Source organism: Xenopus tropicalis, chromosome 7 (assembly GCF_000004195.4).
Source record: "Xenopus tropicalis strain Nigerian chromosome 7, UCB_Xtro_10.0, whole genome shotgun sequence".
Taxonomy (NCBI): domain Eukaryota; kingdom Metazoa; phylum Chordata; class Amphibia; order Anura; family Pipidae; genus Xenopus; species Xenopus tropicalis.
The window spans coordinates 111,584,920-111,604,215 of NC_030683.2; the positions used below are offsets into that span (position 1 = coordinate 111,584,920).

The 19,296-nt window shown below is 41.7% G+C and overlaps 1 protein-coding gene across 2 annotated transcripts in view; it reads right to left on the reverse strand.

Moving 5' to 3' along the window:
• The window catches only part of slc6a16 (solute carrier family 6 member 16), a 29,629-nt gene that overhangs the window by 5,829 nt on the left and 4,504 nt on the right, over nucleotides 1-19,296 (reverse strand). Inside the window, exons 2-7 of one of the 2 annotated variants that reach the window (XM_002942139.5) lie at nucleotides 10,218-10,479; nucleotides 6,976-7,133; nucleotides 5,647-5,773; nucleotides 2,432-2,598; nucleotides 767-877; nucleotides 185-426 (exon numbers count right to left, since the gene is read on the reverse strand). In XM_002942139.5, the coding sequence (XP_002942185.2) occupies nucleotides 185-426; nucleotides 767-877; nucleotides 2,432-2,598; nucleotides 5,647-5,773; nucleotides 6,976-7,133; nucleotides 10,218-10,407 (995 nt within the window). In that variant the 5' untranslated portion in view covers nucleotides 10,408-10,479. Of the gene's footprint in view, nucleotides 1-184; nucleotides 427-766; nucleotides 878-2,431; nucleotides 2,605-5,646; nucleotides 5,774-6,975; nucleotides 7,134-10,217; nucleotides 10,480-19,296 lie in introns of both variants that reach the window. The other variant, XM_004916269.4, reaches the window with a different exon arrangement.

Genomic DNA, 19,296 nt, shown 5'->3' on the forward strand with positions numbered 1-19,296 from the left:
CAAGCTGGACTTGTGACTATTTGTGGTACAACAGTACCAGAAATGGACGCGTGCCATTATTTAGCTGGAGAAGCAGTTGTAACAACATTCTAATTTGCTATATACAGAGGTCCCTCCCTAGGCCATTAAAGGTACTACAGGCTGCTCCAGGGCTTAACACCCTGCACATAAAGAAACAACTTACGTATCAATACAATGCCTAGTAAGGTCATTGGCCCGGAATCCGAGGACGGCAAATACCACCAGAGTGGCCAAAATCGAGGTCATGAAGTTAATGAAGGACACTAAGATGGCATCAAAGTGGCAGTTGTTTTGACGGTCATTGTAGCTGGAGTAGGCAATCACACTTCCGAATCCAAGGCCCAGGGCAAAGAACACCTGGGTAGCAGCTTGTCTCCAAACCTGTATGTTCCCCCAGATCTCCAGCTGAAAGGCGAGAGAATAATCAGTTGGCTTCAGTATGTATATAGGCCAATGCAGAATGCAGCACTGTACAGTATAGCATTTGTTACCTTCTTACTATTTAGAAGCATAGGGCTGACCCCTGGCAAAATGGTGTGTTAAAATATAGTGCCCCTTTTATATATCTATATCAAATTGTATCACTATAGAATTTATTCTATGAATTTCCAATCTGTGGCCTCAGCTGCTGATGGCCTTTCAATTGACTGGCTTCTACCGTCTGTGAGTCATATAGAATTAAGGTGCCATTTGTATAGTTTAAAGAAATCTACTACTACTACTACTCTGATGCTGAAATCTGTACCTTTGGAGTAAACATGATACGGATTCCATCTGCAGCCCCTTCCAGCAACAGGCCACGGATCAGGAAACAAAACAGGACCACATAAGGGAACACAGAGCTGAAATACATCACCTAGAAAATCCAAACCAAAAATAGTCACAAAATCAATCTATTCATACAATTTTTGTAAAAAGTAAATGGTTGGAACTACTTCAAAAGACACATAACTATGTGAAAGAATCCTCTATCCCACAGCCCCAGTCCCTTCCCAGAGGCTATTATCCCCCCACTGCTACTATAGGCACCATCTCTCCCTACTATACCTGCTATCCCACAGCCCCAGTCCCTTCCCAGAGGCTATTATCCCCCACTGCTACTATAGGCACCATCTCTCCCTACTATACCTGCTATCCCACAGCCACAGTCCCTTCCCAGAGGCTATTATCCCACTGCTACTATAGGCACCATCTCTCCCTACTATACCTGCTATCCCACAGCCCCAGTCCCTTCCCAGAGGCTATTATCCCCCCACTGCTACTATAGGCACCATCTCTCCCTACTATACCTGCTATCCCACAGCCACAGTCCCTTCCCAGAGGCTATTATCCCCCCACTGCTACTATAGGTACCATCTCTCCCTACTATACATACTATCCCACAGCCACAGTCCCTTCCTAGAGGCTATTATCCCCCCACTGCTACTATAGGCACCATCTCGCTCTACTATACCTGCTATCCCACAGCCACAGTCCCTTCCCAGAGGCTATTATCCCACTGCTACTATAGGCACCATCTCTCCCTACTATACCTGCTATCCCACAGCCCCAGTCCCTTCCAAGAGGCTATTATCCCACTGCTACTATAGGCACCATCTCTCCCTACTATACCTGCTATCCCACAGCCACAGTCCCTTCCCAGAGGCTATTATCCCCCCCACTGCTACTATAGGCACCATATCTGCTATAGCAACACAGTAAAAAGAATAAAAAGGCAGGGCTCCTTCTCCTGTAAAAATGATCCTTTATTGGTTAACTAAAACCATGAGTGGCAACCATATCTACTATGCCACAGCCACCTTACATTGTACACTGTAAGCTCCATTAGAGCAGAGACTAATGTAACTAATGAAGAACTAACTAAATCTTGGCTGGTGCTATATGAAAATAAACTCGAGTTGTAATTAATAAAGAAATAAGACCTCAGTAAAAAATAATATAAATAAAGATGAACTACTCCTTTAACTAACAATAGCTAAATAACTGCTCAATACTGACACCTTCTGGTGATACTGTTCAGGAAATAAAAAAGTTTATTAGCATTACCTGTACTAATTATCATCAATTATACTGTCAAACTTATGCAATACAATTTTTTATATAATAATATATGGCTGACTGTTCCATTTATATGCCGTTAAAATCTTTGTTACTATGACACAAATTAGTAGGTATGTTGGCTGGAGGTAGTTTAGGTTTTTTTTAATAAAACTCTGATGAGAGATTTAAGAATCTGCAGACTAGCACAAACTGGCAAACAAATATTGTCATAGTGTAACGTAGAAACAATCACATAAGAGCATTTAGCACCCACATGCCTGAATCCTATAAACTACACATACTTGCTCATCCACAATGTCAATGGAAATCCTATTATATATTTGTATGTAATTTGTAATTTGGTACTTACCTTTCCTGACGACTTAATCCCTTTAATCATTCCTCCACACACAAGGAACCAGGCGAGGCACAGACATCCCGTCATGGGCCAGTTCATCTCAGAGCTTTCTATAGTGTTTGTAACATTTAGAGCTGAGCGGTACCAGAAGTAAGTGGTGTTCGAACTCTTGGCACATTCTGTTACTAAAGAGAGGACAAATTGGGTTAAAGTGCGATAAACACATAAACAAAAATAACATATAAAAATAAATGTGTGTGTCCATGCACAATGCCCCCTTCCCAGTAAGTCACCAGCTGCTACAGAACCAAAGGCCAGAAAACCAGACAAGTGCGCCGATGCTTGTGACTGATGTAATCTGGGCTCACCTCTCTATTACTCTATTCAGACAGAGCTGGAGCCGTCGCCAGGGACCCAATCCATAGGCAGAGGGTGGATTTTGCATTGGGGGATGCTAATTCTACCAATTTCTTACAACAATCTTTTGCAAGCCCACACAATACCTATGTGTCAAAAAGGCCATAAAGTTGAAAATACAGTTTATTTCATACTTTCACTCCAAACTTTCAGAAAAACAATCTGTTTATTCAAAAAAGGCTTTTCATTAACAGCAAAGGGCAACAGGAAAATAGCTTTAGTTCACCAACCAAAAGTTCCACAGAACAGAGTAAGTATAATTTAGCAACAAAGAGTCCCAAATGCAGTCCCAACAAACACCGATTTGTCTCAGGAAAATCAGGTGCATTTCAAACAGCTCCCATGTGCAGCTCTTACTTCCACACTCAGCTCCTCCAAAACTGCCTTTCCCTGCCTTAAACCCCCTTGGCTGTCCAGCCCACACACTTCTCACCCTCCTGCTAGTTAACACTGTGTTGGTTCTCTTAAAGGGGTGAGAACCTAAAAAGGGGATATATATCTCCCATCCAGGATATATCCCCTCCAACTTTAATATTGTGCACTAGCCATTGAATCCAGGGGTTAAACTTTCTGAGAAAGCAATGACCATTGTGTCCCCCAGAGCCAGTTTGGTATCCAATCAACAAATGCTATAATAAGCAGTTCATATAAATAGTTAAAATTAACAATTAATGTGCTAATAAGCCAGTCAGTTTATTGGGGGCAGTGGAATAAACCTTACGTTTTTAAATTCATTGGGGGTCAGTAGAGTTTGTCCCTGCAAATCTTCTCTGCATTGTCTTTTGCAAGTTAGTTATACAAGTAAGTTAAGTTCTAGGCAAGTTACGTAGTTTTCCAAGCAATTTTTGCGGATGTTACATATATTGCGTAACTTCATAGGTAACTTTTGTACCCCCTCTCCCCCCTAATCTTAATGGATGCTAACTTGGGGGATCACTGCTTTTTGGAAACTCTTTCTGTAAAGTCTTTAGCAAGCTACCACATTTACCCTTTGCCCATGGTCATTGATCTTTGTTTTTATACACAACAGGTGGATTATAAATTACGGTTGGGGTGTTACTGAAATGAGTATATGTAACAGGCTGTACCTGAAAGGTACAATTTCCAGGCACACCCAGGCTCAAATAAACACAGGACTTGGGAAACATACAGGTTATCAGGTTAGCCAATAAAGCTTACAGGAACAGAAATGCACAAACCCCTTTTACAGAGGGATTCCCAGAAATATACACAACATACAAATACAGTATTTAACACACAAACTCATGCTGCTTACACACAGACTGGAGCAGATTAGAGGTACTCATAAACTCACATCATAAGACACATTCACCATTCCCTGCACTGACTCCCTTTCTGTGCCCCACTGCACTTTGCATATGACAAAATGGTCTCAAGAAATGAGACAAGCAGAAAAAACACACTTTGGAGCTGGAATTGAAGAAAACTAATGTGACTGAAACCTCTCTCTGTTGTTATGCCCATTCAGTGTTAGTAATTTACATTATGAGCTCATTGCTGCTCATTCACTACTTCCTTCTCTTTACTCTGCCTACCTGTAACTTACCCGAACTGATTCTGAGTCAGCCTTGCTCCCTGCCCACAACTGAACCTGTGGCAGTAACTTTAACAGAGACAAGATTTAAAAATGAAATTCTGGCAAAATCCACATCTGAGGTCAGTGAGGCTGTGCATATGATTTGGTTTGGGGAGCCTTAGCCTTCCCTAACATTCATTAAAATCCACCTATGCCTCAATCAGAAATCTTGGGGCCCTGCACAAGTTATTTGTTTTGGCCCCAAGGAGGTAGTACCAACATTTTTGGCCAAGCCTATTTTATATGCTACATAAAAGAACAAGCAGTTAGGATGCGGGTTTTCTCAGCACCCCCACACCTATGATACAAACTCATTTTATTTAAAAGCACAGGTGTAAGTATAAAGGAAAACAGGCAATTGCTGGGGGACCCAAGAGCTATAGGGGGACAGCTGCAATATACGTTTATGAAAAATGTCCCGTTCCCAAAGTTTAGGGCCCAAAGTTCTTGCTGTAAGGGCCCAATAACCAATCATTCAAATGCTAAAAATTTAATGTAGGATGCAGCTCATATAATTCAATAAATAGATAATCTATATACAGCTGGTGTTAACTTTGTTTTAAGTAGTTAATATATATCATTACAATGATTAATTAATGTGCAAATAAGTCAGTTTATTGGGGCTCAACTAAGTTTTCCCATCAAGATTCTCTGGAGCCCAATGATCTTGCTGGGGGGCCCCAATAACTAGTTATTTCAATGCTAAAATGTTTGTCTAGGAGATGCTCATATAATTCAGTAAATAGATTCCAATATAAACAGTTGATGCCATTCTATAATAAGGAGTTCATATAAATAGTCAAAATAATTAATGTGCTAATAAGTCAGTCAGTTCATTCATTGGGGGTCATTGGACTTTGGGGTGGCAAATTTTCCTTTCACATTAATCCATGGAGAAGAAATCGACCTGTGTGTTAGTTGCTGGAACCATTTAAGTTTTTCCAAAGGATGTCAAGCAAATATGAATGTGTAACTGAGGGAAATACAACTTCAAGGTTCACCCCAAAGTATTTTACTTGAAGTTACTGGAAATACATATCTTGATATTTCAAAACTGTGCCTTAAATAAAACTAAAAGTTTCTGGGCTGGGACCCTGACACAGAAAAAATGCTGATTCCACACATGGAGGTCACCAATGTCTATTGATATTACAAATACAATATATTTATATATAAGTGGCAATTGTAGCAAACACTGTGCCATCTCACTGACCTTCCTGCGTCATGTTGGGTAACGTTGGGCAGTTCTCCCAGGGCAAAGGGTAGTGGAAAGAATTGAACAAGTAGAAAAGGCTCCAGCCAATGATAACATTGTAGTACAGGGCTACAAAGCCGCACACCTGATGGAGAAAACATACAGCAAATAAATCACTTGTATACCAAGTACACAAATACCACCCCAAGGTTAAACAAGCAGAGTGGCAACACACACCCCCTCGCACGTCATTAGCATTGTGATTCCTTGTGCGTGGCACTGTATCAGAAACCCACAATAATCACCACATGACTGGCAGAAAATCTTTTTCACTTTAATTTAAAGGGACAGTACATCAATCTTTTATAAAATATGAAATCAATAAAGACCTACGTTTATGCTGAAATTTATAATGGGTTTAACAAGTGAAATCCTGTGTCTGTGAGGTGCTGCAATCAAAAGCTGTCACTATGTCATACTAAGGGGTGATTCACTAAAGTGCGATAACGCTTATCTATTGCTTTTTTGCGTTAAAAAGCAATGCGATAATTCCCGATTCAGTCATTTTGCATGCGTTAAGACGCATATCGCATGCGCAAAAAAATGCATAGTTATATAGCGTAGTTATATATAACGTTATATACCTCGCATTGTGTTAATTCTCGCATAGAAATAATACTAATGCATGATTCACAAACACATATGAAGCGTTTAACGCGCTAAATATCGCATTAGTCTGTGCGAATATTAACACCTACTTGGGGCAGGCGGTACTTAAAGAAAATTGCGGTTCCTGAGCTTTTGGCAACACAATATGGACTTTGCAGTGGGATTTTTTCAAGTATGTGTTGGCCCTAGAGTGATGCAGCCTCCAGTTTTCAGGGAAATGGTCATTTTCAGAACAGTAGTTTTCCAAAAGTAATGGTTACGTGCGTAAAATCGTGAGCTAATATAGCAAGCGGCAAAATATATTGCGCACAGCGGGAAATAAAGCATGCAGCGGGAATTAACGCAAGAAAACCGCTCATCACGAGTTAAATAACACAAAGAACATCGCGTCTAAATTATTTAGTGAATCGAGCTTTAAGTCGCAAAAAATAAGAAGCAATAAAATTTTTAACGCATGCTATAAATAGCGCTCGTTTTATCGCACTTTAGTGAATCAACCCCTAAGTGTGCCCTTGGGCATGTATCAATGCTATACAGCACAATACCCTAGCCTAGTGCAATAGAGTGAGTATGGAAGCATCCAGTGCTCCCCACCAATGCTATCTACTTCACCACTATCATTTACTAACTCTAGTGCTCGGAACTAAAATGCTCTTTACAATAGGCTGATGTACTTACAACACAGCTAGCAAATCCAATGCCGGCAAGGCGTGGGCTGATGTGCTTCCACACTCCGATGCTGCCTTGGCGAATACTCTGCCCTGCTGCCAGTTCCAGGAAGAAGAGAGGTATGCCAATGATGAGAAGCAGCAGAAAGTACAGTAAGAGAAAGGACCCTGAAAAGCAAAAAGGAGGTTATCTCTTTCTCATAATGACTTAGTGCCATGTCAATATCAAATCAATATCATTTTGGATCTATGTTTTACGTTGTAGGCCAACTTTTTTTTCTGTGCTGACAATGTTATAGATATACACAAACATTATAGTTAATATAGGCTTTTTAAAATTAGAATTTATTCTAACTTAAGTTGGATTAGGAGAAGGACACTTTAGGTGCCAATTTGTTTGGTTACCTGAGACCCTGGACTGGTGTGCCTGGTTCCTAAAAACTGCACTAGCCGGGGTACTACTGAAGGAGAGCCACGTCGCCATCTTCTCCCTTTCTGATGATCCCAGTATAGCCTAGGACAGGGTGCCCATCGGCCACGTGAGATCCTGGGATCTCTGGGACAGAGAAGAAGAAGATGGCTACACTCCTAGGAAACTGCTCCAGGCCGGTGCAGTTTTCATAGGTCTCAGGTAAGGGGTTATAAACGCTGGGGGTTGTCTAAAAAATTGCCACGCCCGTGATTATTCCTTTCCTCCTCTGTTTTTGCCTATATAATTAATATAATCTTTATAATAATGGCACAGATAAATACAATATAAATAATACATCTGGAGAGTAAAATAAAAGTTATTGCACTTGTTGCTGAAAAAGGATCCAAGGCCACACTGTAGTGGTTGGAATGCAAAAATTACTGGATATTTGCTCACTAGGCATTAGCCATAACATGGCTAGGGATTATGGTAATGACTCCCTAAATATCTGGCTAAAAACTATGTCTGTGACTTTGGTTATTAATGTAACTGGATGGCAGGAAGGCAGGCATATAAGGCAAGTCCCATTCATAAAGGCAAAAGTCAACAGCAGGTAATTCTACCAGGTATGTCTTTATGTAAATAGGGGAGTGTGTTTGTGAAGGAGTAAGCATGATTGGATGTTCTGGAGCAGTGAGTCACCTCTTGTTTGGTTACAGCTGATATAGTTTAGCACAGGGTTTATTTGGCTATGAACCTACTGTGTTCTGATCCTCTAATGTGACCATTATTAGCACCCATTCATTTCCAGCATATTTTATGTAGGCTGTACTCAGATACATGTACTACTACCAAATAATTACAAGTCATCACAACTATAATTAATTTTTATTACCTGTCCTTGCAATGGAGAATATTATAGTACTTGTCTATGTTATTTCCTTCTCTTCCATGCTTTATTCCCTCCCATACTTAATCCCTCCTCTTCTTCTTTTTCATCCTTATATTTACTTATTAATATTTAGACCTTTTTTTATCTGTCAGTCATCATGTTTACCTGATCACCTCTTTCTCTTTTCCCTTAAAGGAGAAGGAAAGGTACAATCACTGGGTGGTGCCAAAATGTTAGGTACCCCCAGTGATTGTAATCGCTTATACCCTGGAATAGTGCAAAAGCCCGGGGGAAGCTACGAGAATGTGATCCTCTTCCATCTTCTTTCTTTGTGCCATTTGCGCATGTGCGGTAGAGTAAAAAGTCGAACTTTAGCCAAAAAGCCGGCATTCTCACTCGACGGCCCTACTATTGCGTAGAAAGAAGACAAGAGAAAGAGGATCACTTGTTCGCAGCTACCCTGGGCTGGTGCGATTTTCCCCTAACAGGAGCGCCAACCTGTGCTATAAGGTAAGCAATTACATAATTTTACCTTTTCTTCTCCTTTAAGGTGGCCATACATGCTAAACGAGCAAATCTTTCTGTCCGATATGCCCACCTTGGCTTTATTATATCTTCACTTCTCTATCACACCCCTCTTCTCCCTATCTCCTTTATGTTCTCCCTTTTGGCTGCTGTTGTTCTACTTTATCACTTTCCTTTGTCCTTTCCCCTTGTGTCCTGTCTATCGCTTCTGTTTTATCTATATTTTCACATTCCCATTCTTTATGTGCTATTTATTCTTCTTTATTTTCATTCACCCAGTTCTGCTTCCTTAAGGTCCCCATACACTGGCAGATGTCGCCAAGCGAGCAGATCTTCTCCCGATATCCCTCACCTACGGGTGGGCGATATCGGGAGAATCCAGGGTAATTTGATTGTTTGGCCCTGGGGCCAAACGATCAAATTATAATGACGGGCATAGGTAAAGTCGATCCGACTAGATTTTCTAACCTGCCCGATCGAGATCTGGCCGATTTCGGGCCAGATATCGGTCGGGCAGGCCTGTCGGAAGTGCCCATACACGGGCCGATTATCTGCCGAATCGGTCCAAGGGCAGCTACTATTGGCCGATGTATGGGGACCTATAGTCTATCAGTCACCATTACATTCATCCCCATAATCTTTCCCCTTTTATGCCTTTATTAGGTTTTCTTTACAATAATGCCTTTTTCCCCTCCACCATTGGTCTCTCTCTTTTGGCCGCTGTCACTTCTGCTTTTTAATTTTGTTATTGCCTTCAACCCTTTCTCTTTAACTATCACCAGGTGTCATGTCTTCCATTTCTAGTTTCTATATGGTGTCCTTATCTGCAGAGCAGAAATTTGCAAGTTGATTACATAAGAACAAGGTGACGAAAGACAGATCACTCACACAGAAAGAACTGCACAACTGCCCTTGCTACATCGCTGGTGTTAGCAATATATATATATATATATATATATATATATATATATATTTATTTATTTACACGCTGTTGTGATTTTCTCTGTTTTTCTGCTACAATACTGCCCCATGCACACCAGCTGGGACACACCCAAATATTGCAATTTTGTATCTCATACCCACTGTTTTATTCAGTACATTACTACAAATTTGTGCAAGTTTATACCAACAGTACTTGGTGTCAGTTTTAATTAGGCAACTAAATGGTTGATACAGACCTTTTTGCCCATGTGGCCCCAGGCCTTAGTTGTTGTTTTCAAATAGGCCATCGGACTGAACGTAGCCCTACAAGGGTTTTCATGGTCAATGGCTCAATGGCTTGCCCAAATGCTCCACAGATTTATTTCAATTACATCATGTTTTTAATATTATCGAGCCCCTGAAGCCATGCATTAGATAATTGCTATCAGAAGTATCCTAGCTAATAACCCACAATTACCAGTTTTCTTATAGACCTTCTTACCTCCTCCATTCTGGTGACACAGGTAAGGAAACCGCCATACATTCCCAAGGCCAACAGAGAAGCCAACTTGAGCAAGAATATATTGCACTTTACTGCCCCATGTAGGGCGGGCCACTGATTCAGCAGGTAGCAGACCAAGCTGGGACTCTCCAGCAGTACTGCCTTCTAGATCATTTAGAGACTTTTCCATTGGATGTTCAAGTAATAGAGATTTGCAGCTATTAAATTTCAAGTGGAAATTATCAGCACCAAAGTCATCAAACTGCAAAAAAAAAAAAAAAAAGTTATTCAAAAATATAATACTAGTTTAAAATGTTACAAGGGAAAGAAATTTAACTTTGAAGTTTTATATGTGCCAAGACACAACTATACAATGAACAAAAACACTATACCTTTCAGTATACTTGTAACAGAAAACTAGAGCTGTGCTTCCAAAGGTTAGCGATTTACACTTAATAGCGTCAGAGCAATGGACTCTCTGGATTATAAAGCTAGACTGTGGTTATGAACAGGGGCCACAGGTGGCCTATGGGACGACGACCCCCCCCCCCACACCCCTCTGCATTTAGGTTTTTTGCATCATAGGGGGCCACACCGTTATTGTGTTCTCTGCTCGAGCAGAGCCAACATTCCAATGTAAAAATCAGAATTTCGGCTCTTTAAGTTACCAGGAGTAGCTTTTTGCCTTTCTTTGGGGGCACTGTTGCCTTAGTATTTAAGCTAGCCTTGAGGCAGCAGGACCCCTTGTTAAGAAAAGACACAGGAGTAACCCCCAGCTATACAATATCTTGAGAATCATAACAGAAAAAACTAGGACCACTCCACAATCCGTATATCCTAACCTATCCCTTCTCTATCCTCCTCACTGTGTCTAACAAGGGTGACAGTGGTCTTTAGTTGGGATTTGATCAGATATGATACTCTGAGCTATGCTGATTGCCAATATCAAGGGTGATTGTCGTCTGCAGATGGGATCTTATAGGAAGTCACACTGATGACTCCTTACAAGGGTGACAGTAATCCTTAGTTGGGATGTAATCAGAAAAGATGCCCCAAGATAAACTAGTGGCCACCAACAAGGTTGATAGTGGCCTGTAGCTGGGATCTAGTGAAAAAAGGAGACCCAAGCTATTTTCATGGTCACAAACAAGGGTAATTGTTGTGTTTATCCACAGGCTGACAATAAGCCTGTGTGACCTTAGCCTTAAGGTCCCCATACACGGGCCGATTCTCATGTATGGGCACTACCGATGGGCCTGCCCGACCGATATCTGGCCTGAAATCGGCCAGATATCGATCTGGCAGGTTAAAAAATCTAGTCAGATTTCTAGTTGGATCTAGTCGGATTTCTAGTCAGATCTAGTCGGATCAATGAACCGATGTGGTCCCCGGACCGACTTTGCCTATACCCGTCGTTATAATTCAATCATTTGGCCCCAGGGCCAAACGATTGAATTAGCCTGGATTCTCCCGAACAGGAGAAGATCCGCTCGCTTGGTGACATCACCAAGCGAGCGGATCTGAAGGTGTATGGGCACCTTTAGGTTGACTGTGGTCTGCAGATGGGATTTGATAAGAGGCTCCATGTCACACTGATGACCCATACCAAGGGTGACTGTGGCCCTTAGTTGGAATGTGATTAGATAAGGTGCTCCAGTATAAACTGATGGCCACCAACAGGGTTAATAGATCAGACAAGAAGTCCCAAGCTATATTATGGGTGCAAACAAGGGAGATTGTGTTATGTAATTGAGATCTGACCAGATAAATGAAGCTTGATGCTATCCCTACAATGGGATATGATAGCACCTATCCTAGTTGTGCATTAAAACCTAAATATGAGGCATCAGATTGCTTTAAATGGAAAACTGTGAAGCAAAGCTTGAATTATTTCCTGCTGCAACCCTTAAACATAAATAAACCTGAAAAGCACATGTAAACAAGGCATTAAATATGTAAATAAGGATGAGATGTGCAGCCAGTGACACCATTTGATGTGGACTGAAGTCTTAAGGTGCCCATACACGTTAAGATCCACTCTCTTGGGGCCAAACAATCGAATTATAACGGGAGCAATGGGCGGAGTCGGTTCGGGGACCGCATCAACGAGCCGATGCGGTCCCCGATCCGACTAAATCCCCGATCCGACAGCCCTGCAGTCACACAAGCAAAGACAGGCTTCAGTTCCCTATCAGGTCAGCCTAGCTGCTGATAAGTGCAGTCAGCTCCCCTATAGAGCCTGGGAAAGGGTGCAGCAGGTGGAACAAATGGGAAGTTCCTTTCCCACCGGCATTAATATAAATTACCAGTGGGAAAACATAGCATAGGCGACACCCGTGTTTTCCCACCGGTAAATTAGATTTATGCTGGTGCTGAAATAGGTCTGGACATTTTGTTACACCTGGGCTTTTGATCCATTACACATTGTAAGAGACCTAGCCAAATAGCACACTAGAATGGAGATAAATGAATAATCAGCATTCCCACTATATAAACTGGCTGGCCTTTGTGACTCTAGGGAAAATTTGAGCTGCCCAGCAAAGGGCCTACTCAAATAGACATGCTGACTAATATTAGGCTGATTACATTTTGGCAGAAGGGTTGTGCAGGAAAGGTCGGGCCCCGGGCATATTAACTCAAATTTGCTCACAATAGCCAATAGCAAGGTCTTTGGCACATGTAGTGTTGTAACCAGCAGTGCGAAAAGCAATAAGTGAGCAACCTTCCCCATACCATCCTGCCTTTCATCACTAGTACTACCCTATTTCGAGCATGTGGAATGATTTCAAAATCAGTGTTTTATTTTAGAGGTTAATGTGAGCTAACAATACAGCGGAAACATTTCTGCATGAACAAGTATAAGCTGAGGAGTGATGGCACAGCAATATTTATATTATGGGAGGGAACGAAAATCGCCACCTGTCTGGTTTTGACCCAGTAAGTACAGTTTTCCGAAACTGTCTGGGTCAAAATTTTCCAAATCAGGAAATCCAGGCAGGACTATCCTTGACTGATGCGACGACTGGCCAATCACTATTTGCTACTTCATAGCCCCACCCCCTGATGTCAGTCCTGCCTCTGACGTCGCTCACTCCACCCCATGATATCACAGCCTTGCCTCTGTGATGTCACTGCACACCCCCCTGCCCGGAGTTTTGGATGCCGAAAGGTGGCAACCTTAGTGGGATCAGGATTAGGATCAGACCAGGGGGAAACCCAGTAGTACCCAGTTCTGTTGGTCCCCACTGTCCCTGGCATGTCAGTTGGCTGTGAGGCACAGTCAAGTCTGACTGGTATAACCCAGTAATGACTATCAATGGCTGGTGAGGAGAAATTAATGTGAAAAAGGCAGAGAAGTGTGAAGGCGGGTCCTTTACTGGCCTTCCGGTGGGCACTGGTATGCCAATTTTGACAACGGGTGGGATACACTAAATAGATTATGAATAACACAGGTTTAACACTGCTACTCCCCTATATGCAAAATGTAATCTGTCAGCCAAAATGTAAGCTAATTCCACAAAAACAGTGTAAAAATTGGGTTTTCCAGATAAGGTATCTTTCTGTAATTTGGATCTTCATACCTACCAAAAAACATTTCAACATGAAATGAACCTAAAAGGATTGCTTTACCACCAATATGGATTCATGCAGCTTAGTTACCAAGTACAAGGCACTGTTATACATATATACATTTTAAAAATTAGAATGATTTGCTAAAAATGGACTCTATGCAAAATGGCTTTGTGTAGAACACACAAGGGCCCAACAATGTTGGTACTGTGTGGGGGACCTTATATAAATAACTTGTACAGGGTCCCAACATTTTTAAAGGCGGCCTTGTATATACAAATAAGGTGAAACAATCAATTAACCCCCCAGGCCTGGAGGGAGTCACACCAAAACAGTGTAGGACTGTATGTGCATAGAATAATGATTTATAATATAACCTGAAGGTGTTGATTACACTTGACTTTCTTGAATACAGGAAATATTTAAAGTTTGATGCTGGATTATTTATGAAGCATTATAAAGATGCAATAGATTGTACAGCACACAAATGTTGCATCTATGGTGTAATAAACAGTTGCTTATGCTCCATGACTTAATTAGCAGTACCTACAGAGGCCCTAATGGCTTACAGAAGGTCTCCATGGTGAGCATGTACCTACAGAGGGGACCTCTATAATATAATTAGTACTACCTACATAGGATATACATGATGTATTGAGCAGCTTCCATTATGTTATAAGCAACCACATTGATAACCAGCTGGTTGAGACGCTGCCCAATATAGAGATATCTTGAGCCAGCAAGATCTGTTTCAACTACCGCACCCAGCAAAGTGCTGCCCGTATTTAGCCAAGAATACATTAGAATGGGGTTGTCCAGTTTAGGACCCGTAGACAATATGTGGTACACCATGGTATTTTTATCAGCCCGGGCTGCCCAACCTGCCCGACTTGCATTACAAGTTTTATACTTTGTCTGGATATAGGAAAAGACTAAATACACCTGTTCCACTTGTGCTTAATCATTCAGGGGAAAAAAAAGCTAATTTGGTGCCAAGATACGAATGCTCAATATTTCACACATTATGCAATCCTAGTTCTGTTATATAGAAAACCCAGGTGTTTAATCCCTTATAATTGCCCTTAATGTCTCTTAATCCCCCTCTCCAGCTAAAAACAGAGGAAACTCCTGAGTGTGGATCACACAGTGCCGGGTTTAAAACCTTTATTATTGTTCGGAGGTGCCAGAAACAAAATGTAAAACACTTAATCCTCTCCAAGGACATCTTCACCCGCCAGTCATCTTTTCCCATGCACTGAATAAAAATCCTCACCCCTCCCTCTCCAAAGTCTCAGCCACTCAAATTCCCTCCTAAGGAGGTGTGTGCCCCACACACCCCTTTGGTAACTTTTCCTAAATTTAATCCTGGAAGTTTCCAAATGACTTTGCAAGCTCTCAGCTGGTCCGTCTCCTGCAAGTCACAAGGTGGAAGCTATCCTCTACCTACTTATCATCCATGCCCTTCCTTGCTGAACAATGGCATTTAGGAATCTATAGAAACGCATGATGCAGGACTCTAGTACCTTCAGAAAAATCCAGAATCCAGGAGCTCTCATATAACAAAAAATGTTCAGCCAAAATGCACAATGGAAATCTATGAATACAAATAGAATTTAACTTAAAGGAGAAGGAAAGTTTCCTTTTAAAAGCAAAACGGTTGTTTCCCCCAACCGGACTGTGGGCTCTATATGGCCAAACCTCTGGTGGTAGGAAAGCAATTTCATGGTGACAGGTGCTTTTTAAGGACCTTTTTTTCTATCCTGCCTTCAGAGGTGAAAGAAGACAAAACCCATAAGTCATCACTGACAGTAGGGCCAACTAGAGAAAATGGTGTTGTGAAAGAAATCATAATTCCAGTAGGGGGCTCTATTTCAGATATACATTAGGCGGAGTGCATATCTAAAAAGCAGGCAGGATGCCCCCCTGGAGTGACACTGAATGTAGTTTTCAAGTAAATTGAAAACTTTGTACAATTTGGGATGAAGCCTTGCAGGTTTAGTCCAAGGGGGTTGTTTCTATATTATTCAACTCAAAAATGTCATACAAAATAAATATATTTACACAGAGCAAGTAGTGCCCAAGATGCTGAGGGCTGTCAGAACCTAAACATTGTGCACTACGACCCCTATAAGTACTGGGTAGTGCTGTCCCTACTGACTGCTAAATTTCACAGCTATGCAGAACTAGTGAAGTCTGAAAAGAAGCCATTTTAGGAAACTGCCCACAATTAGCTGTGGAGAGCTGGTGCCACTGTATGCTGAGTGGGCCCTTTGCACTGTATATGGCATCTATACGAGAGGGAATAAAAGAGCTGGTTTAGTGCATTCTGACTTTGCTAAATTTGAACTGATTTCTAGTGGTTGTGACTCTTGCCTGTCCCTGACTTATAAATCTTCACTGCCTGCCACTGACCATTGCCTTATCCTTTTGGTACCATATATCTGGATTAACCTCTAACATGTACAATAAGAAATGAAAGGCAACTTTCATCCCCAACAGGAGTTTTCTGCTGGATGGAGGTCGACGGTGTTTGGTGCCTTCAGTGCTTATTATGGAAGGTGATGTACTTACAGGAGGGCAATGCATCCCGCTAGGCAAGAGGGGGGGGGGGTTGCCCAAATACTCTTCTGGCCTTCTGTGCCTAGCTACCTGGGTAATCAAAGAGGACTCAGTGGGCACCCAATAAAGGCAGCCACCAGCCAAGATCTCCAGGTCCCTTGAAAGCAGATTCTGTGTGCTCCCAAAAAAAATAAAAATCCTAACTAAAACTATGGGAAATCCCAAGGCCCAAACTTCCTGTGGCAAAACAAAAGCCAATGGGAAGAAGGAGCTAAAAAGCTTTGTTGTCCTACTTCAAAAAGGCTCCAGGTTTAACCCCATATGTCTGCACTCACAGGACAAGCAGCCTAGAATAAGGGTGAAGAAACACTGAGCTACAAGTAGCAGCTACTTTTTCAAGGCTATTGTACTCCAGAAAATACCATGCCATAGACAATACTGAGAATTCCCTCTTCTAAAACACACATAGACACAGTTTTCAGTAAATGATCAGCATTGTCTATTTTAGTAGCCACAAGTAGCTGCTACTAGTAGCTCTGTGTGTCTTCACCCTAAAGGAAATTATGTAAAAATTGTATGCTGTCTTGGAAAGCCAGTTCTAAAGCAATGATCCATCTGCATGAAAAAAGAACCAAACAAAATAAACAAACTGTAGTCAAAGCAATGGCATGTTAATGCCCATTTAAAGATGTCAGTGGCTCTGCAACCAGTTTAAGAAAGAAACTGAAGCATTTACAGCTACAAACTGGACTAAAATGAGTGGCAACCAGTTCCTATAAAATACAAGAGAAAATGCATCAATACATGATGAATGAAAACCAGATTGGAAGAGTTAATTGTGCAGCTCTAAAAAGAAAAGAACTTGATCAAAGGATTGACTAAACGCCATAGAAAAAGAGATTTACAGGTGTAACACATGACTGCCGTGATCACACATTTACACAGGAGTTTGCTGGGAGATAAGACTGGGCTGATAACAGCCACCGGGCTGATCTAAACTGAACTATGTTGTACATTGAGCCTCCAATCGAGGCCCTTTCTTAGGTTTGGGATCTAAAACTCAATACAGTTTGCTCGGGGACTGAACAATACAAAATCCAACACCCTTTAATAATTTAGAAAGACAAGTCTAGGACAACACATCTTCTGCTTCAACTATTTGATATAATTCTGCATTCACAGCTGGTATTTTCTATTCTCTTCTAGCAATAACACACTCCAATCAGGGGGGCACGACAATAGCCTGAAGTGGTTCTTCACTGCTCTGCCTCTCAATTGGGGTTTTAGAACAGGTGCATATTAAAAGACAACTGATACTAAAAATACTGTAAAAATTGCCAAAACTAAACGGACACACAAACATTATTATTATTATTACAATACAAAGAAAAAAGTAATTGAGGGGGTTGTTCACATTGTTAACTTTTAGTATAATGTAGAGGGTAATATTTTATTTACAATTGGTCTTTTTTTATTATCTTTTGTGTGTTTTTATTATTTCACTTTATGTTCAGTAACTCTATAGTTTGGAATTTCAATTTCTGGTGGTTGGGTTCAATTTACCTTAACAACCAGGGAGTGGGGTTTGATTAAAGACTGATATGTTTATAGGAGAGGACCTAAACAGAATAATAATAAAAATAACTGTGAACTTGTAGCCTCACAGAGTATTATTGTTTTGGCTGCTAGGGTCAGTGACCCCCATTTGAAGGTTAAAGGGAAACGAAAGGTAAAGTCACTTGGGGGTGCCAAAATGTTAGGCACCCCCAAGTGACTTTAACCGCTTACCTCGTACCCCGGGCTGGTGCCCCTGTTGGGAGAAAACAGCACCAGCCCGGGGCACCTGGAGCGCAGCGCTTCCGTGTTCTGGCTTCCTCTTCCTGAATGCCAGCGGTGGGCGCATGCGCAGTAGAGTGAAAAGCCGACTTTAATGTTTAAGTTCGGCTTTTCTCTCTACTGCGCATGCGCGCGCAGCGAAACAAGAGGAAGGAAGCGCCGGCAGCTACCCCGGGCTGGTGCTGTTCCCTCCTCACAGGGGCACCAGCCCGGGGTAAAAGGTAGGTGGTCAAAGTCACTTGGGGGTGCCTAACATTTTGGCACCCCCAAGTGACTTTGACTTTCTTTTCCCTTTAAGGGTGAAGACACACAGAGCTACTAGTAGCAGCTACTTGTCGTAGTTACTAAAATAGACAATGCTGATCATTTACTGATAATTGTCTTTATGTGTGTTTTAGCAGAGGCAATTCTCAGTATTGTCTATGGCAGGGGATTTTCTGGAGTTTAGTAGCCTTGAAAAAGTAGCTGCTACTAGTAGCTCCGTGTGTCTTCACCCTAAAAAGCCAGAAGAAGAAGGGACATAAGGGCTCTGGCACATGAGGAGATTTGTCGCCTGCGTTTTTTCCCCCTGGTGCTTTGGCGACAAGTCGCCACGACAATACCCACGAAGAGATTTCATGCGAGTTGAGCTCCAGGCGATCTGCTACCCATGGTACACTCAACAGTTAGCCCCCCCTCATGTTTACTCAAGTCGCTCAGAAAAGGGTCTGTGTGCGATTTGAAACAGCAGGCGATTTGAAGTAGCCTCGTATGTTTTGACGCTGGCGATTTCCATTGATTTAGCATTGGCGTCTTGTCGCTCGTCTTGTCACCAAATCGCTTTTTTAAAAATCGCTGGCGACATATCTCCTCGTGTGCCAGAGCCCTAATTCACAAACTATAAACAAATAAACAATGAAGACCAACTGAAAAGTTGCTTATAACTGGCCATTCTATAACATACTAAAAGTTAAGGTTTAGTTGGCCACTAATCTGTTCCTTAGAGCAAAAGGAAATGGGAGATAATACCTGCAATAGAATCTCCTTAAAACCCCTACAATCAGACATCACCGGGTATATTTAAGGCACTCAAGATGAGATGACTAACAACCAATATTTGGAGAAACAAACATAG